At 43.7% G+C, this 27,755-nt stretch overlaps 1 protein-coding gene across 6 annotated transcripts in view; it reads left to right on the top strand.

Annotated features, from left to right (window-relative positions):
• The window catches only part of KCTD1 (potassium channel tetramerization domain containing 1), a 188,391-nt gene that overhangs the window by 134,374 nt on the left and 26,262 nt on the right, over window positions 1-27,755 (top strand). For 5 of the 6 annotated variants that reach the window (XM_019815100.3, XM_023241846.2, XM_019815099.3 and 2 more), the window contains exon 2: window positions 8,603-8,781. In XM_019815100.3, the coding sequence (XP_019670659.1) occupies window positions 8,603-8,781 (179 nt within the window). Of the gene's footprint in view, window positions 1-6,035; window positions 6,057-8,602; window positions 8,782-27,755 lie in introns of those variants that run through there. The other variant, XM_045041949.1, reaches the window with a different exon arrangement.

Genomic DNA, 27,755 nt, shown 5'->3' with positions numbered 1-27,755 from the left:
TGAAAGTGAAATATAGCAGCATGCCAAGAGTATGTACTAATTGATTTAATTGTACATTTTTTTCTTCTTAAAAATTGTTTTTTTTAAATTTCAAGAGTAATAAATGCTCTGTGTCATAAAGCACAAGAGAATAAAAACAAAAATAAAATTTGTCTGGAACATCATTACGTAGTCCTAACCCCTACTAATATTTTGATGTTAATTCCAGAATTTTTTATTGCACATACACATATCTTTGAAAAATAGTCTTTCCCTATGGAAAAGGGACAGTAGGTTCTGTTACAGAACCTACTTTTCCCTATGGAAAAGTCTTTCCCTATGAAAAAGGGACAGTAGGTTCTATTACAGAACCTACTTTTCCACTTGAATGCTATGTTTTTATTTTATTTATTTATTTATTTTTTTTTTTAATTAGTAACGTTCATGGGTGCTTGGTGGCTCAGTTGAGAGCTTGACTCTTGATTTCGGCTCAGGTCATGATCTCATGGTTCCTGGGATTGAGCCCCATGTTGGGCTCTGTGCTGACAGCACGGAGCCTGCTTGGGATTCTCTCTCTCCTTCTCTCTGCCCACGTGCACACTCTCTCTCTCTCTCAAAATACGTAAATATTAAAAAAAATAAAATAATTAGTGACATCCATAGTTGAGCTGTAATGTGAATTTTAAAATACTCTGATGTTTTACATGCATTTTAAAATATCTAAGAAATCTAATTTAAAAAATAATCCAGCTATAATAAGCACAGCAAAGTTCTATCAAAATATTCTGTTTTTTCAAGTTCACTTTCCTTCTGGGGGGAACAAAAAGCAGAGAAATTTTGGCAAATAGTTGTTCTTTTCATGGTCCCAGCTCAGTAATCTAATAAGGGAGCTTCTCAGATACATGTTTCATTTGAAAAAGAAAAAAACAAAAAGGCATGTTGAGGGCACGCACCACATATCTGGCAGAGATTGTGCATTGAAATAGATAAACATTAGGAGCCCCTCCTCTTGGCCAGCAGCAAGAGTAACATTTTGCTGTTTCAGATTAGGAAGCAATTGCAGATTAATTTAACACAGTTGCTAGTCATTTTGAAACAACTTTGAAGCCTCCTATTTTTGATTTCTGGGATTTTTTTAAATCTGTGAAATTAAGATTTTTGATCCGAAAAGGAAAATCGGTACAATTCAATTGCCATTTCATTTTATGAACATAACTGTGCCGATTTCATTCTCCACTTCCTTTCGTACACTTGTCCGCGGCACATAACTAGCATCTTGTTATGCTCTGTCCTGTTTTCTTTTCACTTATCTGTGCCCCACAATATAATCCTTTCATCACTGTAAAATGCTGTTTTTTTCACCTGTGGATCTTCCCTCCTCAACTATCTCTAAAGTTCTCTGTATTTCTCCGTTGCTCCATAGAAGTCTTCTCTGTACATCTGGTTTACTGCTCTGTGAGATTTCACTTTTCGTGTGCAGAAGGAAAGAAACTTCCTCTGTCCTTCTCTATGCCAAGCCCTGTACTATACGCCCTCACAAACATGTCTCACCCGCTGCTGGCTTTATCTCTCTGTAGGGTGGGAAGATTTAGCCCTGTCTTAGAGATGAGGAAACGAGTCTGATAGGTTTGGAAACTTCTCCGAGATCACACAAAGGGTAAGGCCAGCTGAAAGCAGGTCTCCAGTTTCCAACACCAAGGCCCTTTCTCCTGTGCCTGTAGGGTGTTCTGTATAGGTTACTTTTCCAGCTGTATAAAGCTTTGAAAGTTGTCTTACCTTAAAAACATGTTTTTCTTTACTATTTTTGGGCAGGAATCTTTCTTCAGTATATTGTGTACTTTCCAGTCTAAGCTAGGGGGTTTTTTGGGGGATGATGTCATCTTGAATGATTTTTGTAAGTAGCTATTGTCCTATGGGCTAGAAAACCAATGACTACATCTGTTATAAATGCATGAATTAAGAGTAAATAGGTTCTGTGAAGTTGAAGGGGGCTCCTATGATAACGTGAACGGAAGATTTGATGTCAGATTTGGAGGCTTAGAAGGCTTTGGGGCCTAATTCTCAGGTGTCTTCAGAGATTGACAGAAACTGTCCTCTAAATAAGTTACATATACAATACTCACAGACTTTAAAGTGCTGGTGGGCTTCTGTTTTTATTTTTGTTTTTCTGTTTTTTAACTCATGTGAAATTATAGGAGTTTTTTCTCTCTTTTCTCAGGTCATTCTCCTATTTAGTTAAAGTCAATAGAGGCCATAGAGATTGAACGTGGTAGGAACCCAATAAATATTTCTTGAATAAATGAAGAAACAAATGAGATCTCTCACAAAATACGTTGACATTATGGTTGAGAATCTTGTTATACCGTTAAGTAACTATGATCAGTAAACTGATGTTTTTCTCCAAGAACCGTCATTATGAGTCCAATAGGATTGTGTCAGTTCTAAAATAACACTCTGAAGGCAACCATAGATTTCCATCCCAGGAACTGGCAACATCCATGCTTAAGATACGTTGAGTACAGGGGCGCCTGGGTGGCGCAGTCGGTTAAGCGTCCGACTTCAGCCAGGTCACGATCTCGCGGCCGTGAGTTCGAGCCCCGCGTCGGGCTCTGGGCTGATGGCTCAGAGCCTGGAGCCTGTTTCCGATTCTGTGTCTCCGTCTCTCTCTGCCCCTCCCCCGTTCATGCTCTGTCTCTCTCTGTCCCAAAAATAAATAAACGTAGAAAAAAAAATTAAAAAAAAAAAAAAAAGATACGTTGAGTACAGTTTGGGTACCCTGAATGGTTGGCCAGCTATCAAAAAATAGAATTCATGAGAACACTCCAGTCTCTAGGCATTCCATTTCATGTAATATAGATGCTACTTGAGTCTCTCTCTCTCTCTCTGTGTGTGTGTGTGTGTGTGTGTGTGTGTGTGTGTGTGAGAGAGAGAGAGAGAGAGATACTAAGGTTGAAATTTGTGGAAAAGTTATGATTTGTGTTAAATTCCTTCACTCCTCTATAGAATGTTATGAATTACAATATCAAATAATATAGATAAGTATTTTACTGTTGACATGCTTTTCTGGAAATATCCCTAAGACACCTGTTTCTTTTCCCAGTGAAAGAAGTAGTGTAGTCCAACTTGATAGTGAAACGTGACATAAGACAGGGGCATACATTTTTAACAAAGTCAGTCATTCAAACTTTCAGTTTAAACTTCAGCTCATTTGTCCCAGGCAGTGCCCCTGGGGCTCCTGTTTGAACAGCACACAACTAGGTTAGATTTAGAAGGCAAATTTTTCATTAGCTTCTTTTGAAAGATGCCTGAAGTCAAATCCCTTGAAGGAGTCTCCTACCAAAAAAATTATTGCTGCTTTGTTGGGTAGGTGAGGTGGATGATTAAGCTAGGGAAGCCTCAGACTGAAAGCAGCCAAGAAATGGAAATTTTAAAGGTAAGCTGATCAACATGCCTGGAAAATCCAGGCGTATGGGATAGAAATGGGGGAAAGAGGAATTTGAAATACAATTTCAGATGGCTGTTTTATGTCAAAGTACCACAGTCAGATTTGGTTTATCCTAGGAGAGGAAATAATAAACATCTTTTTAGTTTTTAAAAAAGGTAATATTTCACAGAAATTTAGATGAGTATTTGAACAGCATGGTGTTTTGATTGGAGTTTTTCCCAAGATTATTTTCGGTTTATTTTCTTTTTAAGTAGAACTTAGAGTAAAGTGAATGAATAAATCTTAAGTGTCCACGTGCATACGACTGTGAAACCACCCAGATCAAGATTTAGAACTTGTCTAACTGTCCAGAAGGCTCGTTCTTTACCCCTCCCAGTCAGTAACCCCCACAGGTGGCCAGTGTTCTGAGCTCTGTCTTCATGCATTCATTTTATGGTTCATAAAATGTTCGTGTGAGTGGGCATACAGGACATGCCCTTGTGTCTGGTGCCTTTTCTCAGTGCTCTGTGAGAGCCATAGATGTGTTTTCCACACTGCGTGGCTATTAATTTATTTTCATAAAATCAGTAAATAGGGAGAAATAGTGCTGTGAAGTCATGAACTGTCTGTATTCACTTCTGAGGTAACTCTGCTTCTCCATGTAAACATGGCTGCGGGGCGCCTGGCTGGCTCAGTTGGTAGGGCGTGCAACTCTTGATCTCGGGGTTTGTAAGTTCAAGTCCCACGTTGGGTGTCGAGATTACTTAAAAGTAAAATCTTAAAAAAACCCAAAAACCTTGTAAAAAATAAATAAACGTGGCTGATAGGTTCAGGTCTGTCATGATTTGGGCTTCCGTATATTAAGAAAAATTCAAGGTAAGCCTTTACTGTGCTGTCCAGTGGTACAGCCGCTACCAGTGTGTGGCTATGTACATTACAGTTTAAATTAATTACAATAACATTTAAATTTTCGTTTTTTAGTTCCACTAACCACACTTCAAATGCTCAAATAGCCACATGTAGCTAGTGGCCACCCTACCAAATGGAGCAGATCTAGAACATTTCCATTCTTGTAGAAAGTTCTGTTGGGCAGTGCTGTTTAGAAGGCTGGCTGTTGGCTGACTTCCTCTTTCCTTTCCTCTTTTCCAGACGTAGGATGTTGTAGTGGGTTGTATTTATTTTTTTCATTGTAAGTTGTCATTTACTTCTGTGGTTCTCAGGCCATCATCTTACAAGCTTCTGTTTCCTACATTGTCCCTCTAGACCTTGGGGAAAAGGTAAGTGGGAGAATTCTCACAACGTGCTATACTTTTAATTTCTACAAACTACCGTGTGCTCTCCTACTTCAGGGCCTTGGCGATACTGCTTGGAACCCTTCCCAGCAACCCGCTCGCTGTGTGTTGATTTCTCATCTATCAGATTTCAGCTTAGACTGTCTCCAGGGGACCTTCCCCATCCCTCCTCCCAGCCCCCAAGCCTAGGTTACCGGCCCCCTTGATTCAGCTGCCACAGTAACATGGCCTTTCCCTGCCTGGTAGCAGTTGCTTGTTTCCTGACTTCTGTCTCCCACCAAACAGCGAGCCCGGTAAGGTCAGGGACCAGTGTGTCACGTTCCCTGTTGTATATCCATTTCTTGGTCGAGTGCCTGGCACTCAGGAGAGGTTAGTAAATATCGTGGAAGGAGGGAACAATGGGTTGCACGAGAAAGGGCCAATAACCAAAGAGCTTAATGTTAGGGTTCTTCTCTCCTAGGTAGAGTCAGTTCCAGGTGGGAGTTTATCAAAGACAGCTTTCTGTCTGGGCACCTTACAGAACGCTGGGCTGTTTCGTCAGGAGTGATGATGGCACAGCCAAGGCATTTGCGCCCTTTCTGGTTAAAGTTTTTGGTTTGCCTTTCATTGGAAATAATTCTAAGAGATATCCAAACTGAGACGATGATGGGTGAACAATCAAAGGGAAAGGCAGATGGGGAAGTGGAGTTGAAGAGTGGTCATAATACGGTAGAAAATTCTGCATCTGTCAGCAGGCAGCTGTTCACGGCATCACAGGCGACGTCTCACCAAGCCAGATGACCTCACAGGGAGCCGCGTCAAGGAAGGGTATTCTGTCAGGATAGGTATCAGAAACCCCAACTCAAACTTGCTTTAAAAAGAAGGAGATTTATTTTCCCAAGTAACAGGAAGTCTTGAGATGGGCTCAGAGTTGGTCGTTTCGGTGTGCCAGCAATGTCCGTGAGAACCCAGTTCTTTCCAGCTCGGCGTGGCCACCCTGGGCATGGGCTTCGTCCTGAGGCTGGAAGGGAAATGGGGGCTGCAGGTACAGGCCTCCCATCTGGGCCTCAGAGACTAGAGAAAGAAGAGAAAGCCATTGGCAAGGGAAGGGGTTGCCAGAATGTGTCAGAGGAAGCATCTGGAGTAACTGCAGTAGCTACAGAGTATCCACTGGAAACGCCAAGACCTTCCAGCCCCAAACATCCTCTTCCCCCATCCCAGCCTATGCATTTTAGAAGTTTTCAGTCTGCACCAGTACAGAAAGTAGTGAATGAAAACCCTTTACTCTGTTAGCAAATACCACGTAATGCCTTAGAAGTCATCTAATGGGGACACACCCAGACCAGGGAAGATTCCCAGAATGGAGAAAGAGAGCAGAGGAGGTAAGTCAGGGGGCTCAGGGAAGACCGGTTCTGATACTTGGGAGCCCTGCCAGAGTGAGCCTGAGTGGCAGTCAGAAACCCCCTCCTGGCCCTTAAGGGTTAATCCCGCGCCCACCCGCCGCTGAAGAAACACTGGCTTAATTTTAAATTCAGCAATATCCATACATTTATGATTTACAATGTAAATGGTATATATTCTGGGAAATCTGGAATCCTTCAACCGATCGGTTATGCTTTAATTTTTTTTCTCCTTCTTCTATAGACCTCGCAGTGTTGGAGCTGTGCTGAATGAGGTCACAGTCTAACTACAGTATTAACCCTGCAAATCTGTTCATTTTCGCCTGAGCACCCTCAGGCAGGATACAGAATGTGTCCAATTGAAAGACTATTACAGGCGCTGCAGTCCATGATGGGATGAATTGTAGCAGGGTGGAAGGTACTGGGGGGGGGGGGGCGGGGAGGGGGTGTCTTTAGCCAGGTAGGAAGTATCTCTCAAAAGCAGAGGTTATGTGATTGCATTTTGAAAGGAAAAATCTTGTTCTCTCTCACTCAAATTTTAAAACGCAACTTTCAATATTCTCAGATCTTAACTGTTTTATATTTTCTACCAACCGTGTCTGTCTTTGTATTTCCCCCCATCCGATACCTCTTCAATTTCTCTTCTCTGTGTGCTACAAACATCCTTTTGTGTTTTTTTAATACCTTTTGCATTATTAAAAATACAGAGGAACATCTAACGAATAATAGAGTGAACACCCGTGCACCGACCACCCCATTTAAGAAATAAAACACTAGCTCTTTTCCTAGGACTGTTTCTGGGCCCTGTTTAATTCAGCAGGGGGAAAAGCACAACACAGATGGTCAGCGTTTTGTGTAAAGGCTCAATCGCCACGCATTCATGGGAGCTGCAGAGTTTCAGAAAGTATGTGCATTCGCTGTCTTGCCTAGACATGTGGTTAATGCTAAGTAGTCTAACAGTTGTGCCCCAGGTAGCTCCTAAAGCTGTTTCAGATCATAAAATCTATGATGTTTTGCAAATTTATATTTTATCATGCTGGGTTTTATGCGCAAAAACTAGATGACTTCCCCTTTGTAATCTCCGTCGAAGGCATTTTTCAAAATCCCTTTATTATGCCTTGTCACTGGCTTTGCCACGCATTGTTTGCATGTTTGAAAACAATCTCTGGCTAAATTATAAATCTGAGAGTATCGTTGTGGCGTTAGCCTTGCAGAACTGAGGGATACATTTTATTTTAACTTATTCCTCTATTGTAGACTCTAAATATTTGACCCCTTCGTTGAGTGCCAGAGACGTGACTTGACTTGTCTGTGGTTTGGGCCCTATCACTAAGAGAGTGATAGACCATGTTTGGATAGTGCTTGAAATATTTATATTGTATCAGTGGAAAGGATGTAATATTTTATTTCCTCCAGAGTACAGTTCCTTCAACATGTTCTCGCTGCCCCCGTGTGATGTCCTCCATCTGCTCTGTTTGCTCACATTGTACCTTTAAAAAAAAGTTTTTTTAATATTTATTTATTTTTGAGAGAAAGGGAGAGACAGAGGTGAGTGGGGGAGGGGCAGAGAGAGAGGGAGACACAGAATCCCAAGAGGCTCCAGGCTCTGAGCTGCCAGCACAGAGCACGATGGTGGAGCTGGAACTCGTGAACTGCAAGATCATGACCTGAGCCGAAGTCAGAGGCTTAACCGACCGAGCCACCCGGGCGCCCCTGCTCACATTGTACCTTTGCCTGTGGGGCTTCTCCATTGACACCTGCCCCATTTCTACCTTGGGAGCTTGATCACTTCAAGAAGTCTGGCATAGAGAAGAGCAACTTGCTCATGCTCACAAGCACATACTTACCACTGAAGGGTACAGTCTTTTCCAAGTGTCCCCAGACCTTTAGTCTTGTAGAGAGTGAAGCAGGGAACAAATGGGTAGAGTGTGTGTTGATTTTTTTTTTTTTTAATCTCTTGACTGATGAACTTGGGGTGCCTGTTTACAAAGTTGCTTGGAGAATGTGTGCTGAAGGCCAGGTTAGTCATACCCTCATTTTCCTGATTTAAAAAAATAGAAATCGAGCATAGTTGCAGAACGCAAGTGCTGAAAGGTCTGTATTTATCCCAACTGCATAGCAATAGGGAAGTTTCCAAAGAGAAGGATAAAGCCTATGTATTTTATTTAGATACGGGTTGTTTTAAGTGTTGATTGTCTTTTCATTTGGAATGAGGGTAACTCTCCATGTGCCATTTAGCAGTTGTTAAATGTGAGAATTCATTAGTAAAATAGGCCGTCATAGAGCTCAGGATGATTGGAAGTGAACATTAGTTCGGCTCCTTGATTCGGAGCTTGGGAAGTTTTCCTTTTCTTTGTTACAGATTTTGTGTTTCTAATATTCATTACAACAAGAGTGAGAGCCTGCTGATTTTTCAAGATTTTATTACTGAAAGAATATCAACACTAGTCTCTGGCTTATTCTTTATGATGCGTGTGTTTCCTTTCTCTCTACCGAAAACATGTCTAAACTTGCTTATCTCTCTGTAGGACAGTCGGCCCAATATGTCAAGACCTCTGATCACTAGATCTCCTGCATCTCCACTGAACAACCAAGGCATTCCTACTCCAGCACAGCTCACAAAATCCAATGCGCCCGTCCACATTGATGTGGGCGGCCACATGTACACCAGCAGCCTGGCCACCCTCACCAAATACCCCGAATCAAGGTAATCCGAAAAACGGAAAAGTCACACTCGGAAGTGCATGTATTTGATGATCTAACTGTTTTTCCTTTGACCAGCACAGCAGCGTGGACTTCCTGGGGCCGGGGCTAGAGCACGAGGGTGCCGTGTGGGCCCCCCGGCTACCCACGCTGCTCTTGGACGTGGCTGTCAGTCTTGTCCGAGTCAGGGCTCGACCCACAGCTTAATCAGGTCCACGTAGACATGTCACATAGGAATGGAGTTCTAGAATATTTTGCCCTGCAGAGATCTTCAGGTTTCTCAATGTAGTACAAAAGGAAGGATGATTTCTATTGCTACTGGCTTTTCTTCTGTCCTTTTCTAAAACACTTTCTGATCAGTTCTTAAGAATTTGCTAGGAGGTCATTTGGTGCACCAACCTGTGAGCTAGAGAAAAAAAAAGAGAGGCTCTTATCAACGGGGCAGTATATTTACAACACAATGCAAAAGTCCAGGAAGCCAAGATAGTCTTGTTTAAAAAAAAAAAAAAAAAAAGGCCAGTGGGACTTCTGAGGGATCAAGGCAGATAAATAAATATAGAAAGTGTCTGAAGAGGGAGCATGGTTTACAAACAGGCACTATACAGTTCTGCTTTTTTTAGCCTTTCTCTGTTACCTATTTTATGAAAGGTTGAGAGGAAAGATAAAATTTTCTCTGTCAGTTTCCAGATTGAATTTCTGCAGCCAAAGTGAAATGATTTTTTTAAAAAACAGATGACCATAGGGGCACTTGGGTGGCTCAGTCGGTTAAGAGTCCAACTTCAGCTCAGTCTCACAGTCTGTGAGTTCGAGCCCTGCGTCGGGCTCTGCTGACAGCTCAGAGCCTGGAGCCTGCTTCAGATTCTGTGTCTCCCTCTCTCTCTGCCCCTCCTCTGCTCATGCTCTGTCTCTCTCTGTCTCAAAAATAAATAAAAAACATTAAAAAAAATTTTTTTAAAAAACAGATGACCATTAATTCAATGACCAAAAAGCTTTATATTTTTAAATGAAATGATTATATCATTCAGTTATTAGTATTATTGGGTCCCCACTTTCCCTAAGTTCATTGTGACAGGTGCTACAAGACCATGCTACATGATGGCTATATTTTTAAAGAATATCATATAAGGAAGTAAGGTTTCTTTTTTAAAAAAATACTTATTTCCATTCCTTCTAATCTAATACCAACATCAAAGAAAGAACATCAACACGCCTCTTCAGATGAACACTTAATTCTAGGGGGCAAGCCATGAAACGTACACGAGCCAAAAAGCAAATCCTTAGCTGTAGCAAAATTCGCTGATCTGATCTGGTGGCCTTTTGTTTCATTCAGTCCAATTTTTAAACTCTGATCCAGGAGGGAAGTTAATAATGACCCATGTGCACACGACATAAGTAGTAGGTTTTCTTTGAAGGCTCATTGCAGCTGGGGGGTCTCTTCCTACAGACTAAAGCCGCACGGGGGGTTGGCATCCGTGAAGCTCCCCCGTGTCACTTAGCCTGTTGCAAGGGTAGGAGGTAGAAATGTGTGGGAGGTGCTGTTTATTCAGTTCCTCTCTCCAGTGATTTGCCACTTTAGAGACCTCGAATAGGTGTCTTACTTGGAGAGTCTTCCTCTGGCCCCTCTGCGTGGGCATTTCTAACAGTCTACTTTCAGTCCCTCGTTGTCCACACCCTGAGACAGGCATCGCATTCCACGATCTCAGTACTCCGGATACACCATCTCATATGGCAGCCACTAGCCACATGCAGCCTTTGAGCACTTGAAATGTGGCTGGTCCAAATCAGAATGTCCTCTAAGTGTAAAATTGCACTGGACTGTAAAGAATTAGTGCCTACCAAAAAAAGTAAAATATCACAGGCAGACAGTGTCTCCTTTGCTGTCCTGCCCACTGTTCCCTTGCTGTGTATTCAACAAACTTCTGTCTCTTTAAAAAAAAAAAAAAAAAAGCAGCTCAGTAGTTTTTTATTATTGATTTCATGTTGGAATGAGAATATACTGAATTAAATATGTCATTAAAATTAATTTCACCCGTTTCCTTTTACTCTTTCAATGTGGCTACTAACAAACCCAAAGTTGCATACATGTCTTGTGTTTTATGTCTGTTGAACAGTGCTGACCTATACACAGATTTTTTAAAACTCTAAGCAAACCCACTTCTTCCCCAACCTGATACGTACATACATGATAACTTGAATTTCTCTTTCACCAACTTCATTAGAAAAGGTGAAATTGTTCGTCTTCCTTTCCTGATCTTTCCCCACACATCCTCGCCACCACTGGGCCACAGTGTCATGGGAGAAACATCAGAAATACTTCATGGTTCATTAGTCCCCACATTTAAATGCTGATGCTGCCATTTAGTACTTGTTTGGCCATGGATAGGTCCAATTTCTAAGCGTCTGTCTTCTCACTTGTAAAATAGACACGGATAGGTCTTCTTGCAAGGTTATTGAGAGGATTAAATGTGATTACTAAAAGCACGCCATGGCCCTGTGCCCAACACATAGTATTGCCTTTATGCTTAATCTTCTGCCAAACCCAGCAATTGTTTCTTTTCAAACTGCCTTCCAAATTCCAAATATATCCCCTTCCTTCATTTCCTAGACCATGGAAACAGGCTCACTTTTGGGTTCTTGCCTGAATGACTGCAGGCTCAGGGGAGCCGTCACCTGTACCTTCTCGTCCTTTATCTTGACGCGCCTACCTGTCCCAGAACTGCTGAGCTGTTCTAACATCATCTTGATCGTTAGGAGATATTCTTAAGCATATGTTAAGACTCGGAAACAAGCCTTATAAAGTGACTTCTCTGTTGCTTACACCTAAAGCAGATGATGCTGGTTTAGATGTTGAACTGACCATTCTGCTCCCTCTTATAGTGTGTGTGTGTGTGTGTGTGTGTGTGTGTGTGTGTGTGTGTACGCGCGCGCATTTGGTAAATAATCCAGTGTTCATTTCAAGGCAGCAGTCAGTCTAAGGGGACCCATACATAAATTTTTGTCGTCAAAGATACAGGGAAGGAAGGGTTTCATGCTTTTCTTATATATGTCAGTTACTCCTGCCACCTTCTGGGAAAATCTGTTGCATATCTTCACCCCTTTGGGGATAAATCCTAGGAGATTAGGTTGCCTGTGACCATAGAGTTACAAATAGCTTCAACTCGAGTTCTCTAGATTCTAGGGTAGTCCAAGCCCTTCTCCCACTGTGGAACCATTCCCTGCCCCCTCGCCCGTCAGCACACCCTGGTTCCTCTCTCACTTGCCTTTTCCTTGGTGTAGCCCAGAGGAGTGGACGACTTTTTCCTTGGTTTTATTTTCTAGAATTTCAAGAAGAGACTTGTAGTATAAAAGACTTAATTTGTTTATAACAAGTGATCATAAAAAATGTAATGTCTTTCTACAATTTCAAAGGTTCTACACAGAGCCTTTATTCCATTTTGAAATGTTTTATATGACTTTTCATCCTGTCTCTATTTATCGCCTTCTTGGCTAAAGACCACCCTTAGAACATGGTCCCCAGAAAGTGGTACAATGGACCGCACAGCCAAACATTAGAAGCACCTGAGAAGCATTAAAAAGCCATACATGGTCCTGCCCCAGACCAATAAAATCAGAATCTCCACGAGTTTCCTAAGAGATTCTGACTTTCACCATCTGGCTTTGAACAACACCAATGTGGATGGTCCCTCCAAGTGAACATAGGCTTCTTCCTCAATGAATATTTCATGCTATATCATAATGGCTATTAAAATAAAATACGTTTTGATCTTTATTTCTTTAATTACCAAGGTTACCTGTTCCACTGTGTGTGGGTACCCCTATGCTTTGGTGTTTTGGGTGGGGGGAGGCTTCTAAGCCCTGAGTTGGGATTCAATAAGCAAGTTGACTTTTTACATTTTACAACAGAGCTCCTCACACACATCATTATTCACATTCATTGTCAGGTGGTTTCTAGCTAAAGGGACTGAAGGTTTCAAATTAACTGGAGCAGGTGCATACATCAGTGATGTGCTGTGTTTTACCGATGTTTTGTGTAAGATGCAGAACAGCTCTTTGGAGGGGTTTATGAGACCGAGGCTAATCCACACCCCCTCAGGGATCAAGGAGATAGATCCCTTGCAGAGTTGCTGACAAGTCTCCAGTTCCAGTTGCTGTTCTGAATTGTAATCACCGAGAAAAACACCTAGTTCAGATCTGCAAGAACAGTACATCAAATAAGTAAAACAACAAAAAAAGTCAAAAAATATATCACTGTCATGAAAAGATTTTTAATGGATTTTACAAAGAAGATAGAACATATCTTACCTGACAGTTTGCTAGCTTGATTGATAAATTATAAGCATCTAGACATGGGAGGTGGGCCTCACCTGTGCTCTTGCCCTGGGCCCTGCAGATTTTAAGGACAGACCTGATAATGTCTGATTTAAAAATCTAAGGCACCCATTATCAACATCATTGGTAACAACAAAGTCTAGGTATCTAAATAATTTGTTATAAATAATTAAGATTGGTACCAAATTACATGACATCTTTAAAATCTCCTGTATTGCCACTGAAATATCTTCATGGCTGTGTGTGTGTGTGTATGTGTGTGTGTGTGTGTGTGTGTGTGATATTAAATAAACTTTCTTTGCTTTAGAAGACAGTCTGGGTGGCTTGGTTGGGCATCCGACTTCAGCTCAGGTCATGCATGATCTCACAGTTTGTGGATTCGAGCCCCGCATCAGGCTCTGTGCTGACAGTTTAGAGCCTGGAGCCTGCTTCGGATTCTGTGTCTCCCTCTCTCTCTGCCCCTCCCCTACTCGCACTCTGTCTGTTTCTCTCAACAATAAATAAAACATTGAAAAGTTTTTTTCAAAAAAAAGAAGACGCAAGTCTGAGTTCAAAGTTAGGTCCATTTCATCCTTTATTATCACCTTGCACAAAATGGAAGCTCACTATTAATAGCAGCTATATTGATGGTTGTTCACATGTGGACTTTTTAAAACCGGGAAGTGGGCTGTTATTGCTAGTGAGTGAAACCTACCGGGCGGTAATAAGGCAGGGAGGGGTCTTGACTAAAGAGAGCCCTTCAGCCACTGACCCAGAGGTGCAAGACAAGATCTCATGTTACAGTCCTGAGCCATCGGATCTGACCGCTTGACAGAGCTTTTGTGTATTTTAAACCCAGTACATGAGTTGACTCCCACATAAGTAGATTATGCTAAATTGGTCTCTTCTAAATAGCAGCAGAGTTACTAAGCGCACTGGCATATGTAGGTAATTGCAAAACTCAAGAGACCGGGCTTTCAGCCTCACAGTCAACACCCATGGCCACCCAAGGGGTGTGTGTATTTGGAGCTTTAGAATGGAGATGCCAAACACGTGTGCCTTGCCAGTACTGCTCTAGCTTCTGGCATGCTTCACTCTCGACATGTTAGCCATTAAGGCATGGTTCATGTGGAGCTGCCCTGAAAGCAACGTCAGATGAGCTCGACATTAAGGGATTGGTGCATCCACTCTCAGGACGGCTGAATTCTAATGTTTGGATTTCCGTGTCATTGCTGTATGCCAGCCTAGGGAGTTTTCTGCAATCCTGCATTAGGGCTGGGCATTCTGTGCCGTGAGTCTGTGACTTCACGATTCCAATTTCACATGACAGGCCCTAGACACGAGTCCAGTCCTGTTATCATGCAGGCCCGCGATTCAGGATTCCAGCAGAAATGCCAAGAAATCAATGCATCTTCCTTGCCACACAGTTCACTGAGCTTTCTTTCAGAATTCTTGCAGGGCACTGAGTAGAAGGCTTTTTATTATAACCTACCCTTTAGACCAGAGTGATTTAAATATTTTTTAGGTTAATTTATTTTGACAGACAGCACGAGTGGGGAGGGGCAGAGAGAGGGAAAGAGAGAATGCACACCATTAGTGCAGAGCCCGAATTGGAGCTCAAACCCATAAAGCCATGAGATCATGACCTGAGCTGAAACCAAGAGTCAGACACTTAACCCACTGATATATCCAGGCACCACAGATCAGCATGATTTATAATGCAGTGTCTATCTCAAGTTTAAAAAAACTCACAGTGGGGCGCTTGGGTGACTCAGTTAAGCATCGGGCTTTGGCTCAGGTCATGAGCTCACAGTTCCCAAGTTCGAGCCCCACGTCGGGCTCTGTGCTGACAGCTCAGAGCCCGGAGCCTGCTTTGGATTCTGTGTCTCCCTCTCTCTGCCCCTCCCCTGCTCATACTCTGTTTCTCTCTGTCTCTCCCTCCCTCTCTCTCTCTCTCTCTCTCTCTCAAAAATAAATAAAAATTTAAAAAAATTTTTTTAAACTCACAGAACAAGTTTTTTGGGGGGAGTGGAAGTCATCCTGAGATAATGTAGCCCCAGCACAGGTGGAAAGAGGGGGCACATCCCTGCCTTGAAAACCCCTAAGGAAATGCACGAAATGAGGACAGTCTCTAACCAGTGGTGAACAGTGTTCAGTGTTAAGATTGGATGATCTTTTAAAAAAGGAAATTAGTTTATGGGGAGGGGGGTGATTGAAAAGGAGGGAAAGCATCTGGCAAAGGAAAAATGGAAAGTTTCTCCAGGGTGATAGGGGCAGTTTTCCTCTTCTCTGTCTCTTGCCATGTTATAATATTGTTTTTTCAGAATTGCTCTTCAGTTATATAGGCAAAGACTAAATGAAATCAGCTTCAAAAGACTTTTTTTAAAAATTTCTTTTAATGTTTATTTATTTTTGAGAGAGAGAGAGAGAGAGAGAGAGACAGAGTGTGAGCAGGGAAGGCAGAGAGAGAGGGAGACCCAGAATCCGAAGCAGGTTCCAGGCTCTGAGCTTTCAGCACAGAGCCTGACTTGGGGCTCAAACTCATGAAATGCAAGATCATGACTTGAGCTGAGGTCAGACACTTAAGCGACCGAGCCACTCAGGTGCCCCAAAAGACATTTCTTTTTCTTTTTTTTTTTTTTTAAACAGTGAAACTGGATTTTCTCTTTAGTGCTGAAAAGCCAGTAACTTCTACTACTGGCGAATTCTGCAAACTTCCTTCGCCACTTGGGAACAGAACCGACCTGGCTTTCCTAGTATCCTAACTCATAAAGTCTTGTCTTAGAGGATAACTCACAGACAAATGTAGCCATGCTATAGTACCTGTATTTTTCCCTGTCCTTGTGTCCACTAGAAGATTTCTTCTTTGCTCCCCAGTGTGTGGGGCATGTACTGGCCAACAGAAGTCCTTGCTCTCTTGAGGTTTACGTAAGGGAGCTGGGAGGACAGATGATAAGTGAACAGTCACTAATGGTATTTGCGTTGGGACCAAGTGACGTCGTAAGTAAGAACACCACCCGGGACAAATACACCCGCTTTGGGATATAGTTTGCCCCCTGTGTTGAGCCGAAAGATAACTTTATTCCTAGCTATTTGCTCATCTAAATTTTCAAGACAAAATCTGGCTTACGTGTGAGTGTAGATTCAGAAGTAGATTTTTGTCACTTCGGTGTTCCGGGTCGCCCTGATGGAGGCTCGGTTTGCCTCTTCTGAGTTCTGTGATGCGTCTCCTGCTACGTGGTGTGCGGTGAATATGTGTGTTCACCCCTCATCTCCGGGGGAGGGAGATGCAGAGTGAAGTCTACTCTCTGGGCCGTGGCCGTGGCACAGCTCCAGGCCAGGTCATGTTCCCATCGCCGCGCGGGTGGACTGAGCCTGGCACCGTTCCTGACACATTCTATTTCATTTTCCATTTGTTGGACACTGAAGTTATACTTGATTTTGACCAAAATAGAATTAAAAAAAAAAAAAATGTGGGCAGAAGCCCCTTGGTGGCAAAATTAGCCTGCTCCTGGTGTGGACCGTGGAGAAGGCGAGGGCCGCCCTCCCGCCTCAGACCTGTCGCGGCCGCCGTGCGTCAGATAGCAGAGCAGTGAGGTGGGGACGCGCGCTGGGTGTCTAGCTTGAAGCATCTCAGGGCCAGACTGTGGGTCACGTTCTTGATTTCTTCTGAACTTCTGCTTGCCAGGAACTCAACCCTATTGGAGAGAAACGCTGTCCTTGGAAAGCTGTCTCTCACTTAGTCTCCATCCTCGTATTCTTGTGCTTTACGGCACCTGCCACAGAGTGGGCGTTCAGAAGTTTGCCTGATGCACGAATTTTTGGGTGAAATGCTGTGCACGGAAGCCAGGCCCTCAAAACAATGAAGGGCACATAACTGAGTAAAGCTGTTCGAAACAGTCAAGTGTAAAGGGCTCATTATCTATATTTCTCATCTAACGCGCCGCCGCAGTAATCTCAGAGTTGAGACTGTCACTTACTCCAGTTTATAGATAAAAACGCTGCACGTCTGAGAGGTCAAGTGACTGACCAAGATTCTCACTCCCACTCTGACTCCAGGCCCTTTGTGGCTTCCTCTTTTATAGCCTGGCTTTCAGCCCTAGGGGCATGTTAGAATCAGCAGGAGCTTGAACAAACAAACCTGGCCCTGCCCACAGCGATTCTGGTTTCATTGGTCTGGAGCAGGGCAGGGGACATCCTGATGTTTCCCACGGCCAGATATGTAATCCTTCTCACCACCTGCCAGCACTATGTTATAAAGGTGGTCGTGAGCCAAGAGGGCAGGTCATTCTGGAGTAACCTCCAGCCACTTATTTTTTTTTTTTTTTTAATTTTTTTTTTCAACGTTTATTTATTTTTTGGGGACAGAGAGAGACAGAGCATGAACGGGGGAGGGGCAGAGAGAGAGGGAGACACAGAATCGGAAACAGGCTCCAGGCTCCGAGCCATCAGCCCAGAGCCCGACGCGGGGCTCGAACTCACGGACCGTGAGATCGTGACCTGGCTGAAGTCGGACGCTTAACCGACTGCGCCACCCAGGCGCCCCCAGCCACTTATTCGTAAGGTGGCCTTCACTAGGGTAACGTTAGGACTTAATGGTAGGTCTAGTCCAGTCGGAGCAGCAAAAACGTACATGTCTTTTTCTTCAAGGCAGAGCCTAGAAAGGGATTTTCTAGTCTAGTTACCTGAAGGGAAAGAGTAAAGAGAGGGGGATAAATCAACCAGCCAACAACCCAGATGCCAGTGAACCAGAGGAACAGAAGGGGGACGGACACCTGCCTTCCGAATGTGTTCCTCCAGCTGATACCTCCTCCCTGATAACCCCCATGCCAGAGTCAAACATGCAGATATCTGGGCCCTGGTCACCACTCAAGCGACCCGTATGTCAGGGTGTGAGGTTGAATCTGCAGTTTTTGCCAACATCAGGCAGTCCACCCACAGGTCAGAGTTCAGGTACCAGGTCTACAGTGAAGCAGCGTGGGGCTGGTGGTGATATGGCAGGAGACGGGGTCGTTAAAGAGAGGCTTTGTTTATTGATTCTGGCTTGATTCTTGGGACAATAATACTGACTACTCCTTTTGGTACATCGTCATGAGTAATGTCATTGAGAAATGCCAAGGTCATTTTTGCTCTGTGTTTTCTATTGTATTTTCCTTCTCCCCTCATCATACAAGAAAGTACTTTATGATAATAAACTCTGTGTTCTATGTCCTTGTTTGAAAAGTTCATTAATAGATAACTCATAGAAGATTCTGGTAATCTTTCACAAGGTTACACTCCACTCTACTGTGTCTTGAGAAAAATTCCATTAAAGGGCTTAGAATTAACACTGTTAGGTCACACAACCCATCTTGTGAATCTCCTATGACTTTGACTCCTCAAACGATGTACTTTCTAAACAAACAAAAAAAATATGTGGTTTCTGTCAGTCATATAACCATGCATGATGGAGTGCTTCCTTTGAGACCTTCTTTATGGCAAATGAGGACCAGCATTGAAACATTTTAGGTTAATTTCCAAAAGACAAACTGCATTTTGGTCCCATAGAGAGCTCTGTGGGCAGGAGAATTACACCCCCGTAGCATTATTCGTGTGTCCACCCTATAGCCCTTGACCTTCACAGAGATGTGGAAAATCTTTGTATCAGAAAGGAAACACCCCTGTGTCAGAACACCTCACACAGTAAGTGTCTATGCTGTGTGTATTCATGACTGAAATAAAACAATGAAAGTTATTCTCAAGTTGGGGGGAGTCTTCTTTCTTAAGCCAGTGCAGAAAATACCCCCCCCCCCCCGCATAACTTCCAAGCAGAAGCATCTGTGATTCAAAACCAAAGTACTTGATGTTGTAATTCGCATTTGAACTTTGAGAACTTTAAAATAATAGAAGGGGCACCCGTGTGGCTCAATCGGTTAAGCATCTGACTTCAGCTCAGGTCATGATTTCACAACTCGTGAGTTCGAGCCCCACGTTCGGGCTCTGTGGTGACAGCTCAGAGCCTGGAGCCTGCTTCGGATTCTGTGTCTCTTTCTGTCTCTCTGCCCCTCCCTGGCTCATACTCTGTCTCTCTCTCTCTCAAAAATAAATAAACATTAAAAAATAATAATAATAGTAAGCCTCAGAAAGTCACGCTGAAGGATCCTTTATGGGTCCACTGAGCATACAAATGCTCTCTACTGAAACCTGAGGTATGTTAATAGAAAAGTCTGCTCCACTGTATTTGCCAGTTTGTTCTATTATCATTATATAAATAACCCATTAAAATGTCATTTCTTTTCAGTAAAAAATGCAGGATTTATAGCTTCAGCTAGATGGATTATCAATATTCTGCCCCTGAACGATTACTCTCAGGATGCTTGGAGGTAGAAAGTACCTTTATAATAATAAACTCTGTGTTCTATGTACTTGTTTGAATAATTGTTTGCAATAATTGGTCCCTAAAGGAGCAAGCTGAAGTGGGTGCATAATGCCTTGCATGGCAGGCCTCTGTGTGTGCCCAGGGTGGCCCCGGTGCAAGAAGGAGGGGAATGTGAGAGGCAGGGGGTCGAGAAATCAGTTGTACTCTTACAACTGTATGCGTGTCGTGTATTCATATTCCAAAGGCAGACACCAGAAGCTCCAATCTGGTGGCAATCCCATTTGCAAAAGAACCTGTTAAAAAAAAAAAAAAAATCCGTGTCTCAGTCCCTCAATTATATCAGCTATTTGCTGGACCATCTGAATCTAATCAAGATACAGTGTCAGTAGAAATGACACTGTCACTGGATAATGGCTTCCTGCTGCTACATAAATGCCATGTGTCAGTTTGCTTAGTAATGACATTGCTGCTTATCTTTTTTGGTGGTAATGATTATTTTTACTTCTGTGCAGTTTTTCTTATTGTGTCCCCATATTCAGACGATAAATCACAGCTGTGCGTTAACAGCTAACCGCCACTTTCGAACGGCGGCGGACCTTGCCAGGCCAAGGGCTTCGTCCCTGGAAGGTGGATTTGAGCACGCCCAAACTTGCTTCCGCGAGCTGAGCTGACTGTGTTCCAGAGCTCCTGCCCAGCTTGTCAAAGCCCCTGCCATCCCTCCAAAAATTGATTTTTTTAAGAAACCGTTTAGAAGGCCCTCGGGGCTTGAGAGCTTACCTAAAAAATGAAAACTTTCCTAGTCTCAAAGCAGTGCAAACAGTCAATATCAAAGCAGAAAAGAAGGATCTTCTAAGTGTGTCCCACCAATCCATAATCTTAGGGGCCCCGAGGAAGGTACTTCATCAGTACATCACCATCTCGATGATACATTGCAGAAGGAACAAGACGGCACGAAGGGTGGACTTCAGAGAAAATTGTGGCACACGCGAATGTGGACTGGAGTAAAGACTGTAACAACCAAGCAAACCTAGGGAACCGTGTGAAATACGGATAAAGCGCTGTTCTCCACCTTGGCTAGATTTCCGTGACAGAAACACCGAGCAGTGACAGTACGGTTTGTATTTCCAAGTGCCCGTTCTGCCGGGCTCCTCAAGAGCCCATTTGTAACCCTTTATGCAGATTTTAAAACTGAGCCAGAGTATTTATTTGAAACATAAGCCCTGGCTTCAGTGCCCTCCTCACTCAGGACTTTCAAATGGAACGGCGAGGATGAGAAGCAGAGGCGTCAAGTGACTGCTAAACACGTGTCAGCTTCTGTTTGATGAGCATCTGGAAAGGAAGAGAAAAATGGAGAGACTCTTAGCCGGGAACTTCCATTTCTCTGAGTGTTTTGCAGGTTAGGGCTTGGTTCTGTTTTGTTGCAAGGGAAAGGGAGAACTACAGAGAAAACACCCCCAGCTCAGGTGCGTATGGACCGGCTTGGTGCCTCTGGGTAAATTCTTGAACCGTGATCAACCAGACCTGAGCCCCAGAAGGGTGGAGATGGTTACACAAGACGCACGCACACCCACAACAGCGCTTTGTTGACCGTGGTGTAGCCGAAGGCAGGATGCTGTCAGCGCGTGTTCCTTGTTTCCCAACTACGCACACCCCAGAGTGTTGTCTTTGAATCGGGGGCTGATAGAAACTTAGTATTTTTCATATGTCATTCCAACTTGGTGACCATTTCAATAATCTTGCGACATAAATTCAACATCTTGACCTTCTCGGGGTAAAAACCCCACCGGGCACGTTGGCCACTGGGATGTAAAGAAGGCATTGGACTTTTTTTTTGTTGTTTTTTTTTTAACAAAAGGTAGTGTGGACATTTTATATTTTCTTTACAATGTTTGTGTACTTTTGAAGCTGTGTAAATAGTACTCTTGTCCAATTTGCAGCTTTCTTTCCTTCTGTAGAGGCGTAACTCACAGTCCTGAGGCTAAATCTCCTCCCTTTGGCCTTGTCATCTTAAAGCCTAGTTTCTGACAGGGGTTTCACGCTTCCTCGTCACTCTGAAGTCATGCAGGGATGGAATAATTTGGTCATTTTCATTCATCTACCCACCTCACCATACTCTTTTTTTGTTTGTTTATTTAGTTTTGAGAGACAGAGAGAAAATGGGGTAGGGGCAGAGAGGGAGGGAGGGAAGGAATCCCAAGTAGGCTCTGTGCTGTCCGCACGGAGCCCAACATGGGGCTCGAACTCATGAACCATGAGATAGTGACCTGAGCCAAAATCAAGAGTCAGATGCTTGACCGACTGAACCACCCAGACACCCCTTGCTCTTTTTTATTAAGCACTGCGTTAAGCCTCTGGCTTTTCACTTAGGGGTACTAAACAGAATATTGTACTACTTCATTGTAAACTGCTGTTTTGCTGGCCCTATTACAAGTAGGAAAAAATTGCTAAATTGAAAATGGAAACAGCTGGCTTTGTCACAGTGCTGTGATAGTGGCATATAATTAATACGATGCTTTTATTTGAAGTGACCACTATGACGTATTGTAAGCCAGCTCCAATAGTGTGGGACAGGTTCCCCTCCGTATTCTGTTGTCACTGATAATCTCAAAGTGTGGCAGAGAGAGTGGGGCTACAGTCACATGGGAGGGGCCAAGTCCGGTCTGTTTATTAGGAGATCGATGCACAGAGGGACGAATCTAGAATGTGTCATCATACAGGAAAGCACTAGTTCAGTCGTTAGGTGTGCTAATATCCGGAAGCCCGGGAAAAAGAATAGTCATTCAAAAACATTAAAGTCAGTGGGAACACATGCAGGAGAGTTTGCTTGTATAACAAGAAACTAGAAACAAAATCAGAATGGAACTACAAGGTGAACGAAGGCTGGCAGGAGGTGCCAGAGCGGGAAGGGGGATGAATTTTCTGGGACAGACAGCCCCTGAGGGTCAGGGACAGCACCTAGCGTGGGCTGGCCCTCGGGCCACAGGGAAAAGAGCCGGCAGAGCACAGCGACCCTCAGCGAGTTATCTGATGGCTCTGGCCTCCCATTTCTCCATCAGTAAAATAAAAATACTACTTGTGAGTACTTTATGGAGTTGTCGTGAGGTTTAAATCAGATAATGCATAAAGTTTTTAGCAGCGTGTCTAACAAACTCAAAGAACATCAGCTATTATGGCATTCTTTTCTCTGGATCGTAATTATTATTATAAAATGGAAAACATATTCTAGAAGAAAGGAGTGTCAAAAATACCTCCCAATATAGAACAGACTGTTGGCAGGAGGGCGGGGTGGGCTGTGGGGGCAGGCTCGTGTGCACGTGTGCGTGCTTGCCTGCCCAAATAACAAGCAGGAGGAAACCTAAACAGAAACCGTGTGAGCCGAAAATACCCAAGCGGGCTCCCGAGGGAGGGGAGGCTATGATGATCTGATCCTGGGCCGATCTTAGAAAAATAGCAGATTGGTCTAGAAATCATTTGTAAGCAGGCATTTGCTCAAACCAGTGAACGGGACCAGGTGACCGCAAAGGTTTTCTTCCAGTTCCAGATGCACAACAGGATTTCACGTACAGTCAGAATCCTGCTTTGGCCCACGTAGCACACTACTGCCGAAGGACAAAAATCTGTCCGCGTCTCCTGAGCACATGCCAGGTGGGCCCAGCGCTCTGCCAAGGAGTGGAGCAACCACCAGGCGGTCGGAGCAGCTCCGAGCTGGGGTCAGCAGTCCGGCTGCTTGAGTGTGAATTCTAGCCTCAGCGCCGAGAAGCCGGCGGCAGTGTCCTTGTCCATTAAGGCCGGTGATAATATCCACCTTGCTTGCTTGCTTGAGGGCTTGCCGTGAGCCCTCAATACCGTGTCCTGCCCCTAGTGAGCACTCAGGAAGTATAGTTCTTATCAGACACCAGAGTTCTTAGGCTCATGAGAGTTATTTGGGCTAGGTACTATCCCATTTCTCAGATGAAGAAATCAAAACCTCATTGATTTAGTCTGAAAGAGGGCAAAGTCATGATTCAAACCCAGGTCTGTGAGTTTAAAGCTGAACGTGCCGGGGACTTCTGAAACATTACTGAAAGCACCCATGCTGAAACTTGAGAAGAACGCTGCCCTTATGTGCTCTACTCAGCTCCACACTTGGAGAGAGGTGCTCCTCATTTGCTGGGTTCCCACCTCACCCCTCATGTTCCTTCTTGCCTAAAATCCCTTTTCTAAGCACTCGTGCCCTTCTCCTCATACCTAGTAATCCCTAGAACTCTACACCGCCATTTCCTCCTACAGGAAGCCTTCCCTGCTTGCCCCAGGTTGGCTAGATCCCTCTCTGCCCTTCCTTGACTCCCAGTGGGACTGCATCCTGCTCATTTTAAGGGGACTGGCAGAGCACCAGGAATATGGTAGGCAGTCAATAAATGCAGAAATAAAAAGCCTACTTATGTAAATTCTGGTGGGTTTTTAAATTGGGTTTTAAAATTGTAATAATACATTTTTCATAATTAGCAGTCAGTGTAACTCAGAATTTAAAGAAATCTCTAGTTAGAGTCCTGGAGGGCACTCATGAGAGTTTTATAGGATTAGCAGCCCCTTGAGTGGCCCCGAGCTCCCCTTCGACCCTCAGCATTACCATCGATGATCAGTTCTCCAAAATGCCGGCTCGTCAGTTGTTTTGCTTTTAAGCTTTTTCTTACATTTTACACCGGCCTTTCCTTTCTCTCCTGCTTTCTTCAGTTCTGTGTATCGTTTAAGAAAATGATGCTGCCTCAGGGAACCGTACTGGAAACGTTACTTCCCCATAAGTAGATACAATTTGTTTTGTTTGTTCTTACCAAGAAGGTATTTTCTCCTTTCTCTTAAATTACTTCTGTCCATTTCTATAACAAGCTCTGAATTAATTTGTATCTGTGTTCATGAAATATAGACGAAATTTCCCACGTGTGGGAACTATAAACAACTCTTCCTAGAATTTTTTTTAACAGTTATAATACTTTAAGCAAATTAAACGCTGTTTATGATAATTCAGACTTCTAAAACAGTAAGTAGACTGGTGTTTCTTTTCCTTCTTTTTAAACGTATTAATACCCAGCATCGTCACCCCCCCATGCTTTTTTCTTAAAGAGAAACTTTTTTTTTTTAATGGACATTTAAAAATGTATCCAAAAAAGAGCACCTGGGTGGCTCGGTCAGTTAAGCAGACTTTGAGTCAGGCCACGATCTCTACCCTTTGTGAAATCGAGCCCCACATCAGGCTATGTGCTGACAGTGGGGAGCCTGCTTGGGATTTTCTCTGTCCCTCTGTCTCTGCCCCTTCCCCTGTCTCTCTCTCTTTCTCTGTCTTTAAAATAAATAAACTTAAAAAAAAATTTTAAGTATCTATATGTATATAATTATCTGTATCTATATATCTATATCTATATCTATATCTACCTATATAGAGAATACGGTATTGAACTCCCAAGGGTCCAGATGTCAGATATCAACCTAGCATGTCTCTTCCCTTGCACCATTGTTTCCCTGCTTTCCCATCTCAGCAAAAGAGAGGAAGAGGCCTCATTGGTTGCAGTGCCAGCCCCTCTCTCCATGTGCCCTTCCCCCTCTGCTGTCCTGAGTCTCGGTTTCACCTGCAGTGACGCACCCATACACTCAGGATCGCGTGCGCACAAACACACACACCCTCACCCAGCCCTCCACCACATTTGCCGTCTTCCTTTGTTTTCAAGTATTGGGACAGAAACTTGGTTGGGAATGTAACTTGGAGTAGTTAGACACTACCTACTAACATAACAGACTAACCTGGAATAGTAGACATAAAAAAGTATGCAGGTACAAGTGCTTCTGGAAACAAAATCACTCAAAGAAAAATAGTCTTTAAATCAAGTTTTTAAAAAGTAACGGCCTACGAATTGGTAGACTAGTGGCAGATTGTTTTTCTGTTTTGCTGCTTCTTCGTCCTCTACTCTTTTCCGGTTTTCAACAATGAGTAGGCATCACTGTTATCATTTAAAAATACCACCCCCCCACCCCCACCCCCCATGCTAAAAGGGGTAATTTGCAAGTTGCCTCTGAATCTCTTACCCAGCAAAATAAATCTGGACCAGAAACCAAATGAAATCTTTTCCTCAAGCCCAAACCATATTTTCCATGGCTTGGAAGCCCAGGAGTGGAGGAAAAAAAGGCATTTCTTGGCGGAGGGGGGAGCTTAGTGGGTGAAATCGCCCAACAACCTCTGTCCTGCCCTTTTCGCACCAGCTTTACCCCTTGGTCTGTCTTCGGCGCTTTGTTCTCAGCCCCGGGTGGGGTCTCCTCCACCCTCCCTGGGCAAGCTGACCCACCGCCACTGCAGAGGAATGCTTTTACCGCCTCCCTGTCTGTGTAATTACCATGTGTGTTCTGGGTCCAGAGAGTAGAAGGGATTAGTCCGCTCGCCTCTGGTAAAGCAGGGCCCGGTGTCGCATTACATGCCCTGGTGCTTGATGTGACATGATGTTCACCAGGCGGCACGAGGAGGATTGGCTGTGTGGAGCCTTGGAAGGGCTGGAACCCCCTCCTTAGCTGTAAAATGACAAATCCCGCAGGGGTGTGTCGGAATTAGATGCAGGGACACACAGCACATAAGGGAACACAAGAGTTGCAAGCTGAGTGAAGTTGGAACCTCAGGCGTAATTCTTCTTCCTACAAGTTTCCATTGTCCTAAGAATCCTCACTTTCCCATCCCTTTGAATGCCCCCTCGTGTCATACATGAGTTTGGACGTCATCTCTGAAGCCTTGCAGTGTTGTGATTTGGTTCGATTGAGTTTAAGGTACCCACTCCGTAGGTCTACACCAAGCCCCTGAGCCTCAACTTTTTGCAGCATGGCTACTAAATAAATTAGCGTCTCTGCAAAGTTGATAATCACCAAATTTTCTTGGAATAACATGCAGCATGAGCAAAGCATTGAACTATAAAAAATTATGCATTTCTCAAGGAAAGTGGTTGAGTTATTGTCATTTTGTTTGTTTATTTGAAATTACACATGGAAAGGCATTATAATTTAGTGGTCGAGAACACAGACTTTAGAATCAGACCTAGGTTGTAACTTAAGCCAAGTGACCACCATTCTGAGCTTCAGATTCCTCATCTGTGAAATGAGAATACTATGGCTATCTCATAGGATCATTGTAAAATCAAATGAGATAAAGCCCGTAAAACAGCAAGCTCACTCTTTGGCACATAGTACAATTCAATAAATAGTAACTACCACTAGAGCAGCTGTCCTCCACAGGCTTGGATGTGACCTCTGCCTATTACCCCAGGGACAGTATGGTGGGTTCGGCTCTGGGTCTAGCCAGCTGTGCATCCTTGAGCATTAATGTATTTGAGACTCTGTTTCTCCATTTGTAAAATGGGATGTTGATCTAGGTCACCCTGGAGATCTTTCACTTTTTTTTTTTTTTTTTTACATTTATTTATTTTTGATAGAGACAGAGCATAAGTGGGGGAGGGGCAGAGAGAGAAGGAGACATAGAATCCAAAGCAGGCTCCAGGCTCTGAGCTGTCAGTATAGAGCCCGACCCAGGGCTCAGACTCACAAACCCCGAGATCATGACCTGAGCTGAAGTCGGACGCTTAACCGACTGAGCCACCCAGGCGCCCCAAGAGATCTTTCCCTTCTAAAAGGGTGGTTGGCTGTTTAAGAAGAGGTGCTGTGACAGTTCAAATTGACAGAATGACTCACTGGAAGCCTCTTGAGTCGACAACATTGACTTGTTGCTCTTTAGCCTCTGCTCATCCTCCTTCGTACTGGTTCTCAACTTTGCTGTTCATCAGACCAACTTGGAGAGATGCCTGGGCCCCAACTCTAAGCAGAAATTACATCAGAATAGCTGGCAATATTTTTTAAAAGCTCCTTGGGTGATCGCAGTGTGCAGCCAGGGTTCAGAACCACTGCTATATGCAAATAACAGAGTCAAAAAGCAAGGCAGAGGAGAAAGGATTTGGATAAGCCCCAAGCTGCATCTTTGAGGAGATGTGACTTCAGGTAGTGTTTCTTTCATTCAGTCTTACTTATAAATTTGCTCTTTTCCTTAACGTTGCTGGAGAGCATAGCTTGACATCCGTCGCCATCAACCTCAGAACCGAATTGAAACTCCTTGACCTGGCTTATACAGCTTTTCATGATCTAACTCTGCCATTCCAGCCTCATTTTTCAGTCGGTCGGACTCTGCCCCAGTGGAAAGCAATCACATGCCAGGTTTCTTCTAGTTTCAAGCCTTTGTATCTTCCCTGACCCTCTCTCCTTTCTTATCTGACCTTACCTGCCACCCCAGTACCTGGCCCACTTCCGCTCGT

This window comes from Felis catus, chromosome D3 (assembly GCF_018350175.1).
Source record: "Felis catus isolate Fca126 chromosome D3, F.catus_Fca126_mat1.0, whole genome shotgun sequence".
NCBI lineage: Eukaryota > Metazoa > Chordata > Mammalia > Carnivora > Felidae > Felis > Felis catus.
This window is presented reverse-complemented; position numbering and strand designations above follow the sequence as displayed.